A 24,579-nucleotide genomic window follows, 5' to 3' on the forward strand; every position below is an offset into this window, starting at 1 on the left:
GCACTGGACCTTTCCTGCTGCTCGGGCTTTCTTCTAGTTGCAGAGTGGGGGCAGTGTGTTGGAGGGCTACTCTCTAGTTGTGGTGCTTCTCATTGCAGTGGCTTTTCGTTGGAGAGTACAGGGTCAGTAATTGTGGTGCACAGGCCCAGTTGCCCTGCAGCATGTGGAGTCTCCCAGACCAGGGATTGAACCTGTGTCCCCTGCACTGGCAGGCAGATTCTCAACCACTGGATCACCAGGAAAGTCTGCCTCAGTGGAGTTTTGACTTTTCCCATTTTCCAAAGTTTTTTTTCCACTCTACTTCATGTTTCACAGAGACAGATTTAGGATGGTTGGAAGTAGACATCCGTGCCATATGAAGATAAGAATGAAAGAAAAGAAAAGTACCAAGCAAGATCAGTTAGACTTCAGAAAGATTATTTAATTTAATTAATCAATTAAAAAAAAAAATTTGGCCGTGCCGTCTGACATTTTATATCTTAGTTCCCCAACCAGGGATCCACAGAAAGATATTTTTAAGTTACACTCTTCAGCATTACCTCAGGCTTTCCTTTTTTAGAGCTCTTTAAGGTGAGTAGGTTTTTGTCTGTGTAGTAAAGTACAGCCCTACTTGGCCTGGATGGCAGTGGAATTGCACATTGTCATTCTGTGGCATTAACCTGGTAAGTAGTGATAGCTCAGAACTAGAAATGGACAAAAGGCTGTGAAGCCTAGCCTGAGATAGAATGGAGACAAAAATGATACCTTCCCAGATTTGGAGCAGGGAGACTTTTTAAAAAATGATTGGGAGGGAAGAGTGTGCCCAAGTGACTGCATTGATTTTTGTAAGGTTCAAGAACGCTCTTCTCCCAGAGTGCTGCATGCTTGCCTCACAGCAGAGGGCACTGCTGTATTCTCTAAGGCAGCCACTGCAGCCTGCAGTCTCTACCCCTAGCTTGAACCTGCCTGTCCTGAGCCCTTGAGCTCAGAGCTCAGACAGGCTGGGGGAAAATGGAGAGAAGAGCTGCTGCTTTAATAGGTGGAGACAGCTGAGGGAAAGATGCTGTTCTTTTGTCCCACTCCACATACTTCCTCACAACAGGCAGGAGCTTAGTCGCCTGACCAGGAAACTGCATGAAGCACCTCCACTTCCAAGTGTGAGGAGGGGTCCCTGACTGACTGCCTACCCTAGTGGGTCATTTCCTATAATTCTTCCCAGAAAGGGAGAAGCAAGCCCCTACCTGGGAAGAGACTGGTGCACACGTATTCACATTTCAGTGATCTTAAATGGAAGTTCTGAGTTGTAAAACATAAGTGAAAGTGAAGTCGCTCAGTCGTGTCCGACTCTTTGCGACCCCATGGACTGTAGCCCACCAAGCTCCTCCGTCATGGGATTCTCCAGGCAAGAATACTGGAGTGGGTTGCCATTTCCTTCAGGACTTAAAAAGCTATCTACTTTGTGGAAAATTATATTTGCCTAAAAGGCTACATTTTCCCATATAGTTTCTTGAAATATCTTCCCACTGTACAGGTACCATGTCACGTGATTCATGTTATTTTCAGAAACAATAATAATAGTAGCTAACAACCTTTCAGTTGTTTACTGCTTGCAAGTAAACATTTACTCATTTTATATAAATAAACTAATTTTCACAACAATCCTGTGAGGCAAGTACGTAGTCACTATTATACATGTTTTACCAATAAAGAAATTGAGGAACAGAGAGACTGAGTAACTTGTTTAAAGTCCCACAGCTAATGAATGCCAGAGTTGAGATATGAACCCAGGCAGTATGGCTCCAGAGTCTGTAATGTTAATGGACTTTGCTGTTACCAAATCCTCATCGATGGAACGATGTGTCTTTCTAAATTGGCATTGTATTAGGTGTTAAATGTGTAAGTGCCTCAGTTATAGGTTCTTGAGAAGTCAGGGCCATAGGGTTGCTTCAGCTTAGGAACTGAAGCTAAGGGCAGATACTAAGACCCTAATCCAGAAACTTTTGCATGAGGCTATGAAGGGGTTAGCTCTGTGCTGGTGTCCTTATACTGACTGGTATTCATTCAGCATGAAGTCAAGTGATAAAGAATGGAAACCTTTTGGTCTGAAAACACTTCTGGTTGCAATCTCAGCCCCAGTACCTGGCTAACCTTTGCTACAGAGAGGGAAGCATTTCCCTTTCCTTACCAGCCATATATAAAGTGAGAGGCATGGAGGATCTTCTTTCCCCATTCAGTTCAGACAAATGTGAGGGACTAACTAGTTTCTTTCTAGGGATGTCAATTCTAAGTACCACAAGCATTCAAATATGTCACAGTTCCTGCCCTTAAGGTAGAAATGACTCTCCTTGTTCAATCCCTACAAGCACTCTGGCCCACTAGCATATTCAGCAAAAGGAAGAAGATCTAGCCTCCAACTCCAAAACTGTAGGTTGACTGGTAAGGGCTGACTGAGTTCATAGAATAATTAACTCCTGCAGTGATATTCCGTGTGTGCTATGTGCCTGGCACTAAGCTAAACCCTTTACTCACTATATACTTGTTTAATCCTCAAAACTGTTATACAAAGTAAATACTGCTATTTTTCAGATGAAGAAACTGAAGCACAGAAAAATTAAGTGACATGCTCAAGGTCACCCAGCATGTGTTGATAATGTCAATTGAAACCAGGTAGTCTGTAAAACTTGTTCTCTTAACTGTTTTTCACTGAACTGCTAACACCCTGGATTAGCTAAGGATAGCAGCAGGGCAGGAATTAAAGCCCAACAGTGAGAGAGGTCTTGATAGAAGGCAGAAAACCAAGATTACAAATGAAAGTGGAGTAAGATACAGAGCTTTGAGCCCCAATCAGTGGCTTGCAAAGCCCTCCCAGGGCAGTTTGTGTCTTAATCATTTTTGCACCTGGCATAAAGCTGGGCTCATAATCAGCCTCAAAAGACATTATTGAATTGAATGATGGTTGAGTAACATCTTTGTAGAAAGGATTGGTTCATTTGTCATTATCCACAAGGTTCCCAACAGCAATGCTGCTTATCTAGCAGGTGTTGGCAGCCACAAAGGACATGGTTGGTGGGGAGAGAGTATGCTGGAGGAGCTGTCAATATTAGTCTTGGAGTCATATTTGTTTGCAGAGGCTTCCTCAACCCTCCACCAGCCTTAGTTACCGATCCTCATTAAAGGCCCGATGATGTCAAGCTCTTTACAACAGTGCCCAGACAGAATTATGCTCCAAACATCTAATTTACTCTCAGAGGCTGGTCTTTTATGGGTGGCTTTGGATATTGCTTTCAGCCCATCAAGTTGACCTTGTTCCTTTTGCTTTCCTGGTTCCTTTTGTGGGGAGAGCATTGAGTAGACTCACTGAGTAGGCACCGTGAGCAAATGCCTTTTCTAAGCCTACCCTCCTACCCCAAACCGATTTGCCTTGGTTGCTGAAGGAGAGTGCAGAGGTAACACCCCTTGATCACCTCCTACATCCTTGTTGATTCATAGCACCCTTTCCTAGCATCCCAATCACCTGATATTGTTACATTTTGCCTTGTAAATCCCATGTTGGAACTATTGCCAGAGTGAAGCAGAGAGTGGGGGCTATCAGCTCCCCAGCCACAAGTTTCCTAATCTTACTGGAGGGAAGGACTTGGGAAAGGTACGCAGAGGTAGGGTGGGACTGGTGAGGGTTGGGGGGAATAGGCCCTGTATAAAAGCTGAGTAGCCAGATGCTCACTTTCACAGCTCTCCTGTAAGACTGGCAGGGCAGATATAGATTAAAATGAAGCACAAACTCCATTTAAAGTGCATTACAGCCCAGGAATCAGCTCCCCCTGGGCAGGAGAAGGGAGGAAAGGGCACAGGAGGCTACATAAGTCTCTTTCCTTATCTAGCACCACATGTCTCTCTCCTAGCTTTGTGAAGGGTGATTTACACCCTGGCTGGAATGACTCTCTTTCTGAGCTGATTACATTGGCAAATGCCCCCCAGAGGCCACAGCAGGATGGCCATATTCAGAAGCAGCAGCCAATAAATCTCAGAGGTTTATATTGTACTTCTCAGTACCCTCCCTCCTGGCCCTCTGCCAGCTGGGCTGTGGAAGTAGGAGAGGGCTTGGTTGGAGGATTGGGGGAGGACACCCTTCAATACCTTTCATTACCATCTTCCCTAAGTACTGTTTAGTTCTCATTCTTAGAAGCCATTCTGCCTCTGTCTTTATCCGGGGAGCAGGTGGGAACCAGCCCAGTAAATTGATCTAATAAATAACCCTTATCTTTATGGGTAGAAGTCCTGGGTTTCTCCTAGGTATTTGCTCTTGGTAGAGTAGCTTGCTCTCCTAACCCTCCTCTGAAAATGATGAGGCTCCTAAATGATCTCTCCAACCATCTTTCTCAGTGATCTTTCGTCCAAGGAAATCTCCGCAGTTTAGTCTGAGGGAGGTTTGATCCTTCCATTCTTCCTCATGACACTGAAGGGGCTGAATTTTGGAGGAGTCTAGTCTGGCAAAGGTCCTGGGATCTGGCCCCCAAGTCTGTCCCCAGCAAGGTCATTTCACCTGTCTGCAGAATCTTGGGGTTAATAATACAACGGAATCTCACTCCTGAAGATACTGATGCGGGGAAATGATATCAGAGATGTGCAGATTCTAAGGGGAAAAACCCCAAAACTTGAAATGCAAGTGCCCTCGTGCATTTGTTACAAGATTTCATTTGCGGGGGTGGGGGTGGGGGTGTGGTTTCTTGGTGGTAGAGCGGATTCCGGAAAGTGAGATAGGATGCTTTAAAAAAAAAAAAAAAATTTGGACCCCCGAGATGGCGAGTTTCCAGTGGCAGCTCCTACAATGACTCGGCTGCTCCGGGGCGCGTACCCTGGCTCGCCCCTACCCCCGCAGCCCTCTGGGTCTAGTAGGAGAGACCGCGTGGTGCGTCCGTCTGCTTTGGAGTTGGAGGGCGGCGCCCGGGACCCTGGTGGGAGAGTGTCGGCGCCGCCCTCCCTGCGAGGAAGGGCGGGAGAAGTGGTGGGAGGTGCCGGTAGAGGAGCCCGGGTCACAGAGCTCCTGTGCTAGGAGAGGGTAACGCCGAGTCGAGTGCAGGCAGAGCACCCGACGTCGACAGCCCCCGCGCGCATCCCACCATGGCGCGACCGCAGAACCCGCGACCTTTGCCGCCTGCGCTCCTGCTCCTGCTGCCGCTGCTGCTCCGAGCTGGTGAGTGTCGTTGGAGCCGCCCCGGCTGGGGAGCGAGGGGATGGGGCTGGTGGTTACAGTGTAAGTGGGGTGCCGGCACCAGAGCCAAGAGAGGTCTCAGACCCCACACTGCTGCCTGGTGCCTGGCGTCCATCTGTCCGAGCCTGGAGAACTGGAGGAGGAAGCCTAGAGTGTCAGGAAGGGGCTGGGTTCTACGCCTAGTCCAAGTGTCTGAACTTGTAGATTGAGTGTCAGCCGTGGCCAGGGCACCCAGGCATCTCCTCGCTGCCGGTTCCCCCTCTTCCCTCTTTTGAGGTGCTCCTAGACAGTCACAGAACAAGCTGCAGCCAGGCCACTACCAAGACAGCATTTCTAGGAGGTGGGGAGAATCAGAAGCACGACGCCTTTTGCTGCACATGGGCTTTACCACTTCCACCCGGTGTAAAGACTGGGAAAGTGGCCACTAGGTACAGATGACAATATTGAAGTTTTTGTTAGAATTAACTTGTTACTGGGAACTCCCTGGTGGTCCAGTGGTTAGGACTCTGCACTTTCACCCCCCAAAAAACAAAGAAAGAACTGACTTGTCACAAATTAGGGTTGAAAACTGCTGCCCAGAATTCGCCAACACCATTACTGAGTGGTTGAGAATATTGCTCACCATCAACAAACCCCCTCTTCAGGATGTACTTTACTATTATTTTAATTGGAGCAGAAAATTCACTATTGGGTAAGATGGCCTTTCTGTATAGGCTGCCCAGCACAGTGCCTTGCCCTGTTATAGATCCATAATAAGTGTTTTGTGTAGTACATGGTGCAAGGCCTGATTTTAGAACTATGCCATTCCCCTAAGGAGCATGCATGTGGCCTCTGGGAGAGGGATGGGTGCATGGAATCTCACTGTGGGCTCCTGTCCAGAGCCTGGCTGGAGGGACTCGTGAGGCAGAGACCAGGTACTTATCTGCACATGACCTCCTCCACAAAGTAGGACTGCAGAAGTGCAATCTTGGCTGAGAGACAGATATGGAAGGAAGGAAGGAAAGTACTGACCTGTTCAGACTGACTTCGTCAGTAAATCAGAGCAGCAAGACATCACTGATCTGATTGAGCTGCCCAGGAAATTTCACTACCCTAACAGTATGGCTGTATGTCAGGATACGGGTAAATTTTCAACACCTTCATCATGACCAATTTAGTGGAACAAGTTACCCTCTGTTAGTGATGAAATTTAACATGACCCTCACCTTCTTTTGTGGAGCTGCAATGCCCCCAGATCTACCACTGCTCAGACTTGGTGAACTGTATCAGCTAAGAAATTAGAGAGGTTTACTTTTGAAAATTGTTATGACTCAATATTTAATATTTAGTCCAGTTAAAGCAATTAGACTTGAACCTGCTACATTTCTTTCAGCAAGCACTTTCTGGGCACCTACTAGAAGTAACATCTTAAACATGCAGCATTTCTCAAACTGTTTAAATCCATGTCCCTTTTTTGATAAAGATAAAAATCTTATGTCTTAAATAAATTTTGAAATTTCAAAAGTCCTTTTGTTCATCTTTCACATATAAAATTGTTATATATACTTTTTTGTTTTTGTTATCGTTGTTTTGGCCATGCCATGATCCTAGTTCATGTTTTGGCCATGCAAGATCCTAGTTCCTTGACTAGAGGTTGAACCTGGGCCATCAGCAGTGAAGGCATAAAGTTTTAACCACTGAACTACAGGGAATTCCTGTCAAACACGCTTTTTTGAACCACAGATTCCCTTTGGAAATTCTTATATGTCCCTAAAAGGGTCCTATCCTCTCTCTTTCTTATCCCCTGCATTGAGAAATTCTGGTTTAGTTCAATCCCCTTTTTAAAAATCAAAATTGTGGACTTCCGTGGTGGTCCGGTGGCTGAGACTCCATGCTACAAATGGAGGGGGACTGGGTTTGATCCCTGGTTAGGGAACTAGATTCCACATGGTGCAGCTATAATCCTGCATGCTGCGGCAAACATTGAGTCCATGAGCTGCAACTAAGACCAAGTACAGCCAAATAAAGAAATTTTTTAAAAAGTCAAAATTAAGGACTTCTCTGGTGGTGCAGTGGATAAGAATCTGTGTGCCAATGCATGTGACACGGGTTTGATCCTTTGTCTGGGAAGATTCCACATGCCACAGAGCAACTAAACCTGTGGGCTACAACTACTGGAGCCTGCACACTCTAGGGCCCTCAAGCCACAACTAATAAGCCCCTGTGCCACAACTACTGAAGCCCACATGCCCTAGAACCAACCAGTCCCAAGGACTGCGCCTGCATGCTGCAACTAAGCCTGTGCATCTAGAGCCTGTGCTCTGCAACAAAAGAAGCCACCACCATGAGAAGCCAGAACACTGCAACAAGAGAGTAAGCCCCATCTCTGCAACTAGAGAAAGCCTGCATGCAAAAACGAAAACCCAGCACAGCCACAAATAAATAAATAAATAATGACTAAATAAATATAGCAGTGTGTACATGTCAAAAAGTAAAAATAAATGCCAAAAAATCCACAATGAACAAAATACCAAAATTTTAAAGCAAAAGTAACAATGCCATGTTGAGGCATATTAGAGCCTGAAGCAAAAGGAAAAATCAGTACTGCTCACCCTGCCCTTTTTTACACATTGGATATGACATCAATTGTCTTTAAGGGGCATCATTCTAGTGAATTTGCTAAAATTCAGATTCCCAGGCATTATCACCAGAGATTCTTGTTTGGTAGTTTGGAGCTAGGGCTCAGAAATGTGCATTTTAATAGTAATCTAATTGATTATTATATGATTGGAAGAGAATATTGGACTAACTAAACTTGGAGGCCCATCCTAATTTTGGGACTCTTTGATAAGTAGAAGGTGCTCAGAGAAGTTACTGGGGTGGCTCATAAAATATCTGTTATCTGGTTATTTTTTAAATATTAGTGGGGGCTTACAAAGAATAAACACTGTTCTAAACACTGGTAATGTTTAGAGTGATGATAAGATAGACATGGAAATCTAGCTGGGAAGAAAATTTAAAAATGAAGTAAAAATATATCAAATGGTGATAAGTACTATGCAGAGAATTGGAATAACAGTATGTTAGAGTAGCTGGGGGGCTATTTTACTTTGGTTGGTTGGGGATGGCCTTTGTGAGATGCCACTGAATGACCAGAAGCGTCCAGTCATGTGAAGATCAGGTGGAAGAGCATTTCAAACAGAAAGGTTAGGTGGACACAAGGTTGTCTTGTTTAATGGCAACCAGAAAGAAGGCCGGTGCAGATGTAGGGAAGTGGGAGAGGAAGAAAGCTAGGAGGGGAGGTTAGAGAGTTGGGCAGGGCCAGATCTCTACAAGGCTTTGTAAACCAGAGTTCATAAACTAGATCTTAACCTAAGTGCAATGGAAGCTGGTAGAAGGATTTAAGCAGAGAAATGGGATGATCTGATACACAGTTTTTAAGTTCATCAGTTCAATCATTCAGTCATGTCCGACTCTTGCGACCTCATGGATTACATGCCAGACTTCACTGTCCATCACCAACTCCTGGAGTTTGCTCAAACTCATGTCCATCCAGTCAATGATGTCATCCAGCCATCTCATCCTCTGTCATCCCCTTCTCCTCCTGCCTTCAATCTTGCCCAGCATCAGGGTCTTTTCCAATGTTGGTCTTCACATCAGGTGGCCAAAGTATTGGAGTTTCAGCTTCAGCATCAGTCCTTCCAATGAATATTCAGGACTGATTTCCTTTATGATTGGCTGGTTTGATCTGCTTGCAGTCCAAGGGACTCCCAAGAGTCTTCTCCAACACCAATGTTCAAAAGCATCCATTCTTTGGCATTTAACTTTCTTTATACTCCAACTCTCACATCCATACATGACTACAGGAAAAACCATAGCTTTGACTAAACAGACCTTTGTTGGCAATGTAATGTCTCTGCTTTTTAATATGCTGTCTGGGTTGGTCATAGCTTTTCTTCCAAGGATCAAGCATCTTTTAATTATCATGGCTGTAGTCATCATCTGCAGTGATTTTGGAGCCCAAGAAAATAAAGTCTCTCACTGTTTCCATTGTTTGCCCATCTATTTGCCATGAAGTGATGGGACTGGATGTCATGATGTTCGTTTTTTGAACGTTGAGTTTTAAGACAGCTTTTTCACTCTCCTTTTTCACTTTCATCAAGAGGCTCTTTAGTTCCTCTTTGCTTTCTGCCATAAGGGTGCCATCACCTGCATATCTGAGGTTATTGATATTTCTCCCGGCAATCTTGATTCCAGCTTGTGCTTCATCCAGTTCAGTATTTCACATGATGTACTCTTCATATAAGTTAAATAAGCAGGGTGACAATATATAGCCTTCACATACTCCTTTCCCAATTCGGAACCAGCCTGTTGTTCCATGTCCAGTTCTAACTGTTGTCCAGTTCTAACTGTTGTCCAGTTCAAACTGTTGACCTGCATACAGATTTCTCAGGAGGCAGGTAAGATGGTTTGGTATTCCCTCTCGAAGAATTTTCCACAGTTTGTTGTGATCCACACAGTCAAAGGCTTTATCATAGTCAATAAAGCAGAAGTAGATGTTTTTCTGGAACTCTTTTGCTTTCTCTATGTTCCAATGGATGTTGGCCATTTGATCTCAATTTCCTCTGCCTTTTCTAAATCCAGCATGAACAGTTGAAGTTCTCAGTTCAAATACTGTTGAAGCCTAGCTTGGAGAATTTTGAGCATTACTTTGCTAGCGTGTGAGATGAATGCAACTGTCTGGTAGTTTGAACATTTTTTGGCACTGCCTTTCTTTGGGATTGGAATGAAAACTGACCTTTTCTGGTCCTGTGGCCACTGCTGACTTTTCAAAATTTGCTGGCATTTGAGTGCAGCACTTTCACAACATCATCTTTTAGGATGTGAAATGGCTCAACTGGAATTCCATGACCTCCACTAGCTTTGTTCATAGTGATGCTTCCTAAGGCCCACTTGACTTTGCATTCCAGGATGTTTTGCCAAGAAAACAGTTAAGAGATGATCCCATATAATGCTAGTCAGCATTAAAATTATGTTATATTCACACAATGGAATGCTATACAGCAATGAAAATAAGCTATTTGCAACTATACTTAACAGTGTGGGTGAATTTTAGAAACTTAATATTGAACAAAAGGAGCCAAGACACCAAAAACACATGTATGATTGAAAAACAGGCAAAACAAATTACTAATGTTAGAAATCAAGATGTTGTGTTTGCTTTGTTAGGAAGATGATGACTGGCAGATGGCTTCTGGCATGCTAGTAATTAATGTTCTGATTCTTTATCTGGGAATCTGGTTACACAGGTATATGTAATTAGAAATTCATTAAGCTATACATTTTTGATTCATGTGTTTTCCTATGTTATATTTTATTATCAAACATGATATACAAATGACTAACAAAAACATGAAAATATGTTCAATATCATTAGTTATTAGGGAAAATGCAAGTGAAAACCACAATGAGATACTAGCTTACACCCACAAGGATGGCTGTAAAAACAGAACAAAAAACAGAAAACATGAGTTAATAAGTATGTAGAGAAATTGGAACCACCCTCATGCATTGCTAGTAGGAATGTAAAATGATACCAGCTCCTTTGGAAAACAATCTAGTGGCTCATCAGAAAGTTAAACATAGAATTATCATGTGACCCAGCAATTCCACTTGTAGAGAAATACCCAAGAAAAATGAATACCGGTGTTCAAGCAAATACTTGTGCGGAAATGTTTATGTAGCATTATTCACAGTAACCAAAGATCAAAAATGTCCATCAGCTAATGTTTACATAAACAAAATGAATTATGGTATCCATGCAATAAAATATTATTCATAAGAAAGAGTGAAACAGTGATTTATACCACAATGTGGGTGAATGTCAAAAAAAGTATGTTAGATGAAAGAAGATAGATACAAAAGTACGTATTTTATGGTTCCATTTACATGAAACATGTAGGACAGGTAAATGTGTAGAGACAGCTGACTACTAGGGCGAAGTGAGAATGGAGAGTGACTGTTTAATGGGTATGAGCTTCCTGTTGGGGTGATGAAAATGAATTGGATTTAGAAGTGATGGTTGTACAACACTGTGAATATACTAAATGCCATTTACTTGTGCCCTTTAAGATGATTGATTTTATGTTGCATGATTTTTCTCTCTCTCTCTTTTTTTAAATAGTTTGCATCTTTTGACTATCTTCATCCAGTTCTTCCTTCCCACCCTCTGCCTCTGGTAGCTGCAAATCTGATTTATTTTCCTATGAGATTGTTTGTTTTTGAAGTATAATTGACCTACAATACTATGTTCCTGGTGAACAATATAGTGATTTGCTATTTCTATACATCTCAGAATGATCACCAAAGGTGAATTTTACTTCAACAAAATTGAACTTTCACAACCTAAAACAATTTATTAAAAAAGATGGATGCATGGAGAAGGAAATGGCAATCCACTCCAGTGTTCTTGCCTGGAGAATCCCAGGGACAGGGGAGCCTGCTGGGCTGCCGGCTCTGGGGTCGCACAGAGTCAGACACGACTGAAGCGACTTAGCAGTAGCAGTAGTTGGATAATTTGATTAGAATTGTAATGTGAAATCAGCTGATTCACCTGCTAAAACTTGTTTAGACTTTCAGCTTCCTAAAGCCTTCTGTAGCCTTTATATTAATTGTATGTAATGTTATTAAGTATACATAGTTAACTTTTTAATTTAGAAATGTACATTTTTTTCATGTAACATAAGTCTTAAATGCTCATTAGGCTGCTGCGTAAACTTAAATTTGTTTATTCCATAAATGCCGAATCATTTGGGACAGCTGATTTTGAATAAAGAAAGGCTTGAACAAAGAGGCAATGAGAAAAAAAAAAAAGATGGATGCAACAACAGAAAATGGTAATTATGTGAAGTGAAAGATTTGTTAACCAACTGTAACATTTTACAGTATATACATGTATCAAATGATCATGTTGTACATCTAAAACTTAAAAAATGTTGTATGTCAATCATATATCAATAAAGCTGGAAAACAAAAAAGATGGCTGAGTGGTAAGAGAGAATGAATTTTAAAGATGGAACCATGGAGACCAGTAAGGACTCTCAACTAGTTCAGACAGAAATTGGTGGTGGCTTGAGCTAAGGAAGTAGTGATAGATGTGGAGAGAAATAGACAGGTTCCAGGTATGTAGTGGAATTGACAGGACTTGCTGGATTGAACATAGGATGTGAAGGAAAGAGAAGAATTCAGAATGACTCCTAGATGTCCTGCCTTGAAAAACTGGGGGATGATGGTGTATTGTTACCACTTGATAGGGACCCTAGGGCCTAGAGTGCAGGGCCTTTCTCCAGGGCTGACCTACAACCAACCATGATATTCTTGAGTAAGTAACAGAATCAGTAAAAGTGCCCTACCCCAGCAAGTTCCCATAATAAGGGTTTTTATTATATATATTTTTAAGTTTTTAATTTTGTTTACACCATGTTATTTTTAAGTGACTTTTTTTTTTTTGGCTGTGCTGTGAGGTTTGGAGGATCTTAGTTCCCTGACCAGGGATTGGACCTGGGCCCCAGCAATGAAAACGCTGAGTCCTAACCACTGAACCACCAGGGAATTCCCTTAAGTGACTTTTAATAGAAGACTGAGAGTTGTTGCTAACTGTCATTTAGCACTCCTGTGCACATTCTCAACTCTCTGGTTATGATGCTAGCCCTGTTCATGGCATAACTCTGCTCAGGGCCCTCTTCCAGTAACTGGCAGGGTCATCAGGCTCAGCTTCAAACAGTTGTTCCCCTTCCCTTCCCAGGAGGCTGAGCAGCCTTTCTTTATCAAACCCCTACCCTTTCTTGAGCCTGATCTCTTCTGTCCAGATTGTGACCATGGCAGACCCTCCCACTGGACTTTTTGTTCCCCACTAAAGGCCTCTGTGCTACCCCAAGACTTTCCTGCTAAAGATTTCGTCCAGAATCTCCCTGTCCTACCTTATGACTCGGTTTTCTCAGACAGCTATTCTGACCTTATGTGAGCCTCTCTTGACCTCTCTCCCTCCATAGGGGACCACCTCCCCACAGAAGGCCGATTCACAAACAGCTGTATCCAGGCCAGGAGGAAGTGTCAGGCCGATCCCACTTGCAATGCTACCTACCACTACCTGAATTCCTGTGCCTCAAGTATAAGCACCTCATCACCTGCAGAGGAGCCTTTGGTCCCTGAGGACTGCATGGAGGCAGCACAGCAACTCAGGAATAGCTCTCTGATGAGCTGTACATGCCATCGGCGCATGAAGAACCAAGCTACCTGCCTGGACATCTACTGGACCATTCATCCTGCCCGTAGCCTTGGTGAGGCTCCCATCCTAGAGTGGGCTAAGCTAGGGAAGATGGCTCTTGGGAGTTGATTTTTAATCCTGTTGGATATGGGCCACATGGTAGATTCTGACAGGGTTGATAATGAAGCTCTGCATTTGACATCAGTAAGAAATGCAAGGAGCAATTGGCTGTATCCTTTTGGGTCCCAGAATACTGCCCTCCCTTCCCACTACTTCCCCCTTTCTTTTACCTGGAAACATGTGGCTGCCTCTTGGAAGATCTCTGAACCAGGCTAAGGCCCAACATGGGGAGCTCCTGGAACAGATGGATAGGAGAGGAAGTGGAGGGAAATGGTCTTAACCCATAAATACAACATACAATACAAGATAATCCTAGGTTCAGAGAGGCTGGGAGGTTGTGTCCTGGTGCAGCCTTTAACAGAGAGGATACTCATTAACTAGACAAGAGATGGTAAAAGACAGAGGGCACTGGAAGACCAAAGAGGAGCTTCCTCTGACTCTAGAGATCTCTTTTTATATAGTCAATTTTACTGGACTATGCTGCAATAATGAAACAGGGTCTTGTAAAAAAAAAGGTTAAGTTCTTACTCAGGTTCTGTCTTGGCTGTGTCATGTGTCCTCTTTGTTCTGGGATCCAGTTCAGCCTCTACGTGGGATGTTCCTTTCTGATGGCAGACGGAAATGAGCATTGGCAGAATCATTTGATGCCTTTAAAACTTTCTGCTCAGACATCACATGAAATACTTCTGCTCACATTCCATTGACAAGCAGATCACATGGTCAAACCTGATGTCCTCTCCCAGGGGACTCTAAAAATCTCATGGCAATAAATGAGGATGTGTAGTCTTACAGGAAGGGTAAAAATAAGTAGAAACAGTAATGCAATCTACTGTAGTTCATCACTTGGTCAAAACATTCATTTCCCTCCCTTACACAAGAAAATATAACTACTCACTAAGGAAGGTGCCTAAGTATTCTGTTTAAGCAGAACATCAGACTCCAAGATCCCCGACTTGGATATTGTCTTGTGACAATTTCTGTATAAGGTCTGAATGTGTGGTTCCTCTTAATCTAGAAACCTATATACTAAAAAGTCATCTGCTTCCCATATATACTCAATATGTAGTAAGGGAACAGGGACAGGAGAAGCACAACAAACTCAGAAAGAGGAATAATGGGAAGCACACAGCAGACATTGATTCATAGCAATTCTGAAGTCCTGCCACACAACTGATGCAAGGGCTGTTTTCCCTGGGAGTAGGACTTGCTCTTTAATAAGGCCCTGCTTTTGCTCATTGGGGAGCAAAAGCCCAGGAGTTTCTCAGCTCTCTGGGAGGTCCTTTCCTTTCCATTATTTTCTTGGGCTACATCTGAAAAGGGCATTGGAGACTATGACCTCCTTAGGGACTGAATAGTGTTCTCTGCTTGCTTCTTACTTGAGGAATGTTGGAGCATCTTAAGTCTCAAATAATCAGAGTCTCTTTTAATCTAGGCTGGTGGCTCTTAGCAGTACTACTCTCTCAATACATAATTGTGTTTTATATCTTTTGATTCTGTCACCTCGTGTGCCAGTAGCTGTTCCTATAATCCTTTTCAAGACATACATCTCTTTCCAGACCTAATTAGAGGTACCTTGCCCTTATCAAACTTCTGTGCCTGAGCCACTATCTCAGTCTTTTTTCCCTGAGCATATTTGTCCAACTGGCAGGATTTATTGGATACTGTCTTAATCGATGGGATCTCCACAAAGGGCATGATAGCCACGAACTTGAATTTGTCTTTGCCCCAAGGCTGAGTTGTAATTGAGCTTATTACTCAAAGCATTTTTCAGTTTTATCTTTTACCATTAGAATATAAGAAGCAGTTGCATTTCTAAATACTGCAAGTCCTAGAATTTCCGTATTCTTTCTTCTCTGTTTCCTCCTTATTGGTAAACTGGTCAGTTCTCTAAGCTTTATCTTTCTTGTGGTACCTTGCCAAATATAGTCATAAGCATTCACAACATTCACTAGTAATCTTCCTTTTCTTAGCTTCTTCCTCTTAAAGCACAAGCTCACTCGTACATCATCTTCCTTCCAAGTTATTGCAGGCAACAATTTTACCAAACATTGTGCCACTGCATAATGAGAGCCGCCAGCCCCCAATAACAGCTTATTCACTGCCCACTGCCCAGTCCCAAAGCTAATACTGTTTATTTTAGATTTTGTTACTTCAGCACTGCACTTCTAGATACCAATTACATGTTTAACAAGAGTTTGCTAAATTATTCAACCAACCGCAAAATCCTTGGCTTTTACCAACAAAAATGTAACTTTTGTTCATGTTACACACATCTGCCATGGGCTTCCATGAGTTAGTTGGCTTTGTTTTTGCTCCACCTGTCTTTTTCATTTGAGGATCCAGGATGGTAGGTGGAAAAGAACCACAGCAGGACCACGTGATCTTAAAAATTCTTCTTAGAGGTGATTAAGTCTCTGAAGCTCACAATCCACAGACCAAGGCAAGTCACGTGGCCAAACCTTACAGTAGGGTGGGAAAGTACAGTTCTCTCCTAGGGGGCCTAGAACATGGCAACAGGTAAAGATATATAATCATCCTCCAGCAAGCAATTGGAAACAGTAGTACAATATACCACTCTTCTTGTTCCCTGACTTCCTCTCCTCATCCTAATCACCTTACTTCTAGAGCTTCACCTGAACCCTCTCCCTAAATCCTCTTGCCTTCCCCCTCTTTTCCCTTGGGAGCTCCCAGGTCTCCCCAGGCATTCAAATCATCCTTTCTGATTTGCTTCATACTATACATATCCCTTGGAGAAGGCAATGGCACCCCACTCCAGTACTCTTGCCTGGAAAGAGTGAGCGACTTCCCTTTCACTTTTCACTTTCATGCATTGGAGAAGGAAATGGCAGCCCACTCCAGTGTTCTTGCCTGGAGAATCCCAGGGACGGCAGAGCCTGGTGGGCTGCCGTCTCTGGGGTCCCACAGAGTCGGACACAACTGAAGCGACTTGGCAGCATACATATCCCTTCTCTACTGAAGACATACAGAATGTCCCTGCAAGCTCACCTCTGTCTTTAAACAATACTTTTTAACCAGTATTTATTAAGCACCTTGTGTATGAGCTATGCAGTAATTTTTTTTTTTTAATTGAGGTACAGTTGGTTAACAATGTTTTGTATGCAGTGATTTTATAAGATCCTGTACATCTCTTTCAGGAGCTCACAGCCCCATGAGGGCATCTGAAAGATATGTATTTCCTTTGAAATCATTGTCTCTCCCTTCTCTGCTTTTCTCAGTCAGGTTCATTCTGGGCCTGGTCACTTTTCCATCACCTCAGCATGTGATAAATTTCCATAGCCAAGTGGTTGGTTCTGGAACAGAGTTCACCATGGCCCCTTCTCCAATTGCAAGAGCAAACAGGACAGAATCCCTTTACTTGTTTACATGCCTACAGGCGATATGCGTAGTAGTTAGGAGTGGAGACTCTGGAATCAGATAATCTAGATTTCAAATCCCGACTCCATTTATTAGCTTATGTGAGCCTGAGCAAGTGAATTAAACCTGTCTTATCCGAAGTTTCCTTTTACCTAAGTGAAATTGTATATATATATATAAATATATAATATATATATATATATAATACCATAGTGCCCAGTATACAGTGTGCACAACAAATAGTAGCTTTATTATTCTTACCATTAAACCCGGTTTATTCATCAAGCCTAGCCTGTACCTTTATGGCCCCATTTTTTTTCCTCTCCTCCGCCCAGGATGCAGCTATTTGGGTAGAGATTGTGCCTTTGCCTTTTCCCCAGGAGCTTCAGCTCCTCCTACTCTCATCCCCAGCCCAGTCCTCAGGATTCTGATGCATCCTACCTTGTCTCTAGGTGACTATGAGCTGGATGTCTCTCCCTATGAAGACACAGTGACCAGAAAACCCTGGAAAATGAATCTCAGCAAACTGAACATGCTCATACCAGGTATGCAGGGCCAGCTAGGGCTGGGGTATGGGAGGGCCTAGACTCTGCGGGAAGGGTGGCTGGTGGGGAACACAGCTGGGTAATAAGAGGGGAGAGTTCTAGACTGCCAGGTGACTAAAGAAGCCCTGTCATGGTGAGAGTCTGAGCTATGGGGCATAATCTAGTCTCACAAATCAACAAAAAGCAATAGTTATTAAGGAGATAATCAAAGAGAGCCTGTTAGAGCTTCTAGCTTCCAAAGGGTGGATCTCTACAAAGGGTTAGAAGGGAGTGGCAGCAGTCCCAGGGAAAAAATGTGCTGAAATGGAGTATTTACCCTAATTCGAGGCAGCCAGGAAAGTAGCTTGTGGTCCCTGAAGACCAGGAAATTGCTTGTTTTCAACCATTCTAATGGGATGGGCGAGGTGTTGGGCAGGGAATGGTGAGAGAGAGTGTGACTCCTCAGGAGTGATTCAGGGTGGGGAGCCATCTGTCTGGCAAGGACTATGATGCGTGTTTTTTAAGAAAGTGAGGCTGTTGTGTTAATTGGAGAGGAAGACACACTTGCACTCTCTTTTTGAGAGAGATGTGAGATTTGTTGTACAGTCAGTTCTTCATATTAGAATTTTGAGAGAAAAGTATAGAAATTTATATATTAGAAACTCTAGGTTACAAGGAATCTGGAATAACCTATTCCAGTTACTCTGTTCTGACTGCTGAAATATTCTGTTAATAGAAGTATCACCATGATTTCCCAAGACTCAGAGTATGGGTTTTTTTATGCATGCATCAATCAAAGAAAGATGGACAGAATACAGATACAGAACTGAAATCCTAAGTAGAATTCGGTTGCATCTGTTGTGGACAGTTCAGAAAGTATACTTTTCCACACCAGGAGGATTGTGGGATCCTAGTTCCCCCACCAAAGATGGAACCCCTCAGAAGTGAAAACTGGCGTCCTAACTGCTAGACTTACAGGGAATTTCCCAGAAAGTACTTTAGAATGTTGTAGGGCCTCTTGTTACAGTTTCCACCATGGGATCTCACTCATTGCATAGGATTGTAAGAAGGATTCGGTTAGATGTATGTGGCTTAAAAGCAAACAAACAAACAAAAGCCTAGGCAAGCAGAGGAATAGGATGGGGGAGGCTCATGGGCAAAGCCTTTTTCAGGGCAGTCCTCCCTGACGGTAGTGCCCTCCCACTACCGCCCTTGATAAATCAGAGGCTGGGCTGCAGGTCTGTAAAGAGGACTGCTGACTTGCTTCCCCTCTCCCCCCAGACTCGGACCTTTGCCTCAAGTTCGCCATGCTGTGCACTCTTAATGACAAGTGTGACCGGCTGCGCAAAGCGTACGGGGAGGCGTGCTCTGGGTCCCGCTGCCAGCGCCACACTTGCCAAAGGCAGCTACGCGCCTTCTTCGAGAAAGCCTCAGAGCCTCACTCGCAGGGCCTGCTGCTGTGCCCTTGCGCGCCCACCGATCAGGGCTGCGGGCAGCGCCGGCGCAACACCATTGCCCCCAGCTGCGCGCTGCCCTCGGAGGCCCCCAACTGCCTGGAGCTTCGGCACGTCTGTGTATCCGACCCGCTGTGCAGGTGCGGGTGCTATGTGGTGGGTGCTGGTGAACGGGGTGGGTGCCACTCCTTCCAGGCTTCTTCCTGGGCAGGGTTGAATCTAACCTAGCCCAGGGATCCTGGACTGATTTCACCACATAGCTACTCTCGATACCTTTTAAAACACTTTTCTAAGGGTAAATGTGAGTGTGTGTGTGTGTACACACACACACACACACACACACACACACACAGTGTAAAAACCTTAGAAAATATAAATGTGTCTTAAAATATCACCCCAAACCCATCACCTGGAGTTAATCTAACATACTTTGGAGAGCATTTCCTTCCAATCTTTTTTCTCTACAGATAAACAAAATCAGACATTTTGAGAGTATATTTATCTTGTTTTTCTTCCACTTATGGTACGTATCTGGTGAGCATTTTCTGATGGAAGCAGTATGGAATAGAGATGAAGACAAGCTCTGAAGTCAGACATATGTGAATTTAAATCCTTGTCTGTGTGACCTTGCATCTATCACTTAACTTAAAATTCTGTCACTTAACCCAAGGTTCCACTTACTCCTCTGTAAAAACTGGGATAATAATGCAGACCTCTTGGGATTCTGGTGAGAGTTAAATTATGTAATTTATGTAGAGAGTTAGCTTACTGGTGCAGTTAAGTAAGGACCCAGTAAATGATAGTGCTTATTTTGTCATTTACTTTTTTTTTTTTTTTTTAACAACTTACTTTTTAACTGTGTACATTGTATTTCACTTTATAGATGCCCCATATTTTATTTAATAATTCCTCTGTTTATAGATATTTAGGTTGCTTTCTTTACTGCTATAAATAATGCTGCAATAAATATTACTGTTATTTATTAATCTTTGTGCACAAATCTAATTATTGCTTAGGTTGTGTTGCTACAAATGTCATTACCAGATCAAAGAACATGAAGAATTGTAAGGTGTCTGATAAAAATTTAAGCAAAATTTTAATCTGGCTTACTTTGACCTTCTCACGCAAACATTCATCAGATTGAAGTTATCCTCCTTTCAAGTGATATTTGTTGACAGAGTCACACCAACTTTGTGTTGCAGCTTGGTTCTACCACTTAGTTCTCTGTAACCTTGGGCAAGTCACCTCTCTTGAGTCCCACTTCCTCTTCTGTAAGATATTACATAATAAAAGCTCTTAGTTAACATATTAACACCTAGTAATTACTATGGGCTAAGTACTGTTTTAAGTACTTAACATCTAGTAACTCATCTAAAATTCACAAGAACTCTGTAAGATTGTTGTTATTTTTTGTTATCATCCTCAGTTTACAAATGAAGAAACCACAGCAGAGAAAGGATAAATAGCTTACTCAAATTCACCCCTAGATAGTAAGTCAGGTTTGTTAATGAAGTTTAGAATGAAAGAAGTCTGGCCTAGAGTCTGCTCCTAAAGGCTCTGCTCTGCTGCCTGTTGTTATGCTGGTAGCTGTTACTATTACTATCACAATCACTTAACAAGTGCTGGGCTAGATGACTAAGATATTGTCCCTCCTTTCAAGGAGTTTGCATTTGAATGGGGATGACAGAGAAGTAAACCACTGATCTAACACGAGGCTTTTGCCTTACATTTTTTCCTTACATTTTTGTAAGGAAAACTGCACAAATATATATAGAAAAATATATTCACAATTCCATTGCCTAAAGATAACCAGCTTTACCTACTGTAGGATGAGTGTTAAAATAATAATATCTAACATTTACTGAATACTCACTGAATACCAGGCCCTATTAAATGCTGTACATTTAATGCTCTTACTTCATCCTCACAAAAATCCACAAGGTAGTGCTATTTTCGTCTCTATTTACTGTCAAGGAAACTGAGGTTAAAGAAACTGCCTGAGGTCTCATAATTAGGGATTTTGGAGCCCAAGTTAAAAGTGATATGCTGTGGAGACTGGGGTGATAGTATATTTGACTGTGACAGGAGCAGGCCTCACTCAGGAGGAGGCCATGGCTCAGGCTCTGAAAGGCAGAGGAGGATTTGGCATGAAGATAGGCATGTCAGCTAAAGGGGCAGCAGGTTGATGGCTGCAGGCCAGACCGTCAACAGGGACTCTTGAAATTTCCTTTTTTCCAGATCACGTCTGGCAGATTTTCAGACCCACTGCCATCCCATGGACATCCTAGGGACCTGTGCAACAGAGCAGTCCAGATGTCTGCGGGCATACATGGGGCTGATTGGTGAGGCTGGGGGACGTGGGTAGGGAGCCAACAGGTTGGCCAGCCTGGCGGGTGAAAATGCTCTCAAGACTGAACCCAGATGGAGTGGTTCTGAGACAGGTGGGAGACGGATGGGAGCTGAAGGCGGGGTTGGCTTAGTCACCGATAATCTTTTCTTCACCCCATAGGGACTGCTTTGACTCCCAATTTTGTCAGCAATATCAATGCCAGTGTTGCCTTAAGCTGCACCTGCCGAGGCAGTGGCAATCTGCAAGAGGAGTGTGAGCGGCTGGAAGAGTCCTTCTCCCACAACCCCTGCCTTAGTGAGTGCGCGCCACCTGCTCCCAGTCCCTGTGGCTGGTTCAGCTCAACCCCGGGAGAGGGAAGGGGTCAGCTCTGTGGTCCACACTGGTTCCATCCATCTCCTGCAGATGGAGCAACCCCCTCCTCAGCCCTTAGCATAGGCGTACATCTCCCCAGCCTGGGCCTTTCTGCCTTCTCCCATTCCCTAAATGACCACCCTCCTGCCCCTGCCAAGCTGCCTTTTCACCTGTCTGAGCCCCAGGGACACTCTTCAGCTCAAGGAATAGCAAGCAGAATGAGATAATATCCCATTCCCACCTGCCACACACCCACCCTCATATATGCCAGGGTCCCTGAGACATTTCCTTTCCATCTTTTGGAGCCTAAGAAATCTCCAACATCTGCCTGCTCTCAGTCTTCCTTCTCTCCTCAGTGGAGGCCATTTCAGCTAAGATGCGTTTTCACAGCCAACTCTTCTCCCAGGACTGGGCAGCCTCTACCTTTTCGGTGATGGAACGCCAGGTAGGGGCTCCTCTGTTACACCCCCTCCTGCCTTTTCTGGACCATCGGGGGAAACCCAGACAAGGGGGACAAGAGACTGGGGGTGGCGTGAGTTCCTTTTGGTCATGAGGACTGTAGACCTCTAATGGACATCTCAGGGGAGGGGAACAGGCCTTGATGGAAGCAAAGGGTGGAGCTGACTCCATTTCATTTTTTCCACAGAACAAAAACCCTGCTCTGAGGCCACAGCCTTGGGTGCCCACTCTTTTCTCCTGTACTCTTACCTTGATTCTGCTCTCGAGTCTCTGGTAGCTGGACTTCCTCAGGGGCCCTCTTCCCTTCTACCACACCAGCTGACCTGCTGCCTGCAATGGGTGAGGAAGGGACAGCATTGGGAAGGAGGTTCAGTCTACCACGTGGCAACCCTGACCTATGTCCAGTCAACTCCAGATGAGGTCATGGTAGAAGCTGACTAGCCGAGTTCTCATGCCTTCACTTCTTTTTTTGTTTTGTTGTTGTTGTTTGGCCGTACCACACGGCAAGTGGGATTTTCGTTCCCCGACCAGGGAGTGAACCTAGACCCTCCCAGTGAGCACTCAGAGTCCTAACCACTGGACTGCCAAGGTCATTCCCTTCACTTCTTCTTGGGCTGCCCCTTCTTAGGACTTCAGCATATGATCTGGTGGTATCCAGCTCTCCCAGGTTCTCGCCTTATTTCTTTCTCCTGCCCACCCAGGATCACTCAGGCTCTAACAAATCAGTCACACTCTGCTGCATTCTCCAGGTAGGCAGACTTGGGTGTTCTGAAGTGACCTGGAAAGACATTCCTCATGGTGAGGAAAGCTGGAGGAAGACTCCTATCTATCCCTTGTTTTCTCCTCTGAGTGGGGGATGGGAACCTACTGCCAGCCCTGCCCCAGGATCCTACACAACACTTGAGCATCAGGAGCTGGAGCATTTGGGCCTTGCTTTCTTCCTGCTACTGTCCTAGAGTCCCCTTAGCCTCTTGGATTATGATTAAACATTTTGATTTAAAACGTTTCTGTTTTCCCATTGTCTCACATTGTGAATTTGTATAGAACGAGGGGTGTTACAGACACAAGAGCACAGGCCAGGTTATCTAAGAGACACAGTGACCCTGCCACCAGGTTTTATGTGACCCTGGGCAAGTCTCTCAGCCTCCCTGTACACTTGACATGGAGTTGGAAGAAAAGTAACATATGTGAGGCTGTGGACCAGGTACTAGTCCCAGCTGCTGCCTAGGATCTGCTACTCCCTGTACATCTGTGCACATGAGAACCTATGGGTATGTATAATATTTTGTAAGTAAGATCAGGCACTGCCTATCAAAGTGTAAGTCACAGACCCCTTTCAACATCCATGAGAAGAGCTTGAAATACATCATCCTTTTCATCAGCTGCCGTGACATGGACTTGTATGAATGCATATTCCTACATACATAGTTTATTTAACCAGTTCTGTATTGATGGATATTTGTTTGTCTTCACATTTTTCTCTGAGCCAAGTTTTAAGGCAGCGAGGAGGTGACTGGGGGTAGTATGTGCACAAGAGCTTCCAGAGCAATGGGTGACATAGGGAAGCCACTCTAAACATTCTTGTATCCATATACCCCTGCCCCAGGAAATGCCCAGCCAACCTGCCATCCTGTACACTTCAGTGGGGTACCTGGTGGACTTTCCTCTTTCTCCCCTCCCAGGAAGATCTCTGAACCATCAGGGCCTCTCTATTTGCTTTGGCTCCATTATCATGGGGCTGGGGAGTTGAATGGTACAGTCATTCCTTGCTAAGTGCTTGAATTAGACTAATAGGTCATCTGTACTTTTCTCTGAAGAAGGTCCAAATTCCTGGTAAACAACCAGACCACTCTCCCAGCCTAGGACCCAGAGCCAAGACCCAGGGTGGGGGTGCACAGTGGCTGGACTGAAGCTTTTAATGGTATCCTGGCTGGCCAGGGTGGTTAATGCCATTAGACTAGTTTCTGGGTAATGAGTTGGGAAGGTCTGCTGGCAGCAGTGGTAAGCAGAGAATGCTGAATTACAGGTCTCTGCGTGGCTGGGGTGGAGCAGATTGTCTTTTAAACAGCTATCTTGAAATTGACCCATTCAATCTTGTATTCATTCAGCAAACCTTAGCAAGTGCTTGCTCTGTTCCAGGCTGTATTTTTCAAGATCTGTCCCTTCCTCTTCATGAGCTAGCATTTTGGTGAAGGGGCAGCCCAGCCCAGGACTTTGGCAACTGGACCTCGGCTTTAGGCACTTGGGACTTTTCAGTTATCCTGGCTGATTGTAACACTCAGCTGTTTGACCTTGTGAAATACTCTTTATCCCTCTGAACCACCATTTCCTCATCTCTAGTAGGGATGCCAATAAGAGTACTTAAAGGGTTGCAGTTTTGCTTTTGCTTTTGTTTTAAATAAATACATTAGCAATTTAATGTCATTAAAAAGAATTAGCAACATCAACTAATGTTTATATCAATTTAAATGGTTTTGGTTGACAATGTTTTTGGCTTCTTATTTCTATAAAAG

At 43.9% G+C, this 24,579-nt stretch overlaps 1 protein-coding gene and 1 non-coding gene across 2 annotated transcripts; one reads left to right on the forward strand and one right to left on the reverse strand.

Moving 5' to 3' along the window:
• The first annotated feature begins 177 nt into the window (after window positions 1-177).
• On the forward strand, window positions 178-23,072 carry GFRA3 (GDNF family receptor alpha 3). Its single transcript, XM_027546380.1, has 8 exons — window positions 178-5,170; window positions 13,219-13,506; window positions 17,381-17,473; window positions 18,734-19,046; window positions 21,145-21,248; window positions 21,416-21,550; window positions 21,964-22,052; window positions 22,254-23,072. Exons 1-8 carry the CDS (start codon window positions 5,098-5,100, stop codon window positions 22,341-22,343), a joined length of 1,185 nt encoding a protein of 394 aa, XP_027402181.1. The 5' UTR covers window positions 178-5,097; the 3' UTR covers window positions 22,344-23,072.
• On the reverse strand, window positions 12,707-12,778 carry TRNAE-UUC. The gene has a single exon. It is a non-coding gene; the product is annotated as a tRNA-Glu (tRNA).
• Window positions 23,073-24,579: the final 1,507 nt, after the last annotated feature.

This window comes from Bos indicus x Bos taurus, chromosome 7 (genome assembly GCF_003369695.1).
Source record: "Bos indicus x Bos taurus breed Angus x Brahman F1 hybrid chromosome 7, Bos_hybrid_MaternalHap_v2.0, whole genome shotgun sequence".
NCBI lineage: Eukaryota > Metazoa > Chordata > Mammalia > Artiodactyla > Bovidae > Bos > Bos indicus x Bos taurus.

Bases quoted from the DNA above. Each gene is read 5' to 3' on its own strand.
- GFRA3 (XM_027546380.1), top strand. From the start codon at position 5,098: ATGGCGCGACCGCAGAACCCGCGACCTTTGCCGCCTGCGCTCCTGCTC. The intron at 13,507-17,380 runs GTGAGGCTCCCA...CCTTGTCTCTAG, and splicing joins TCATCCTGCCCGTAGCCTTG to GTGACTATGAGCTGGATGTC. The intron at 17,474-18,733 runs GTATGCAGGGCC...CTCTCCCCCCAG, and splicing joins ACTGAACATGCTCATACCAG to ACTCGGACCTTTGCCTCAAG.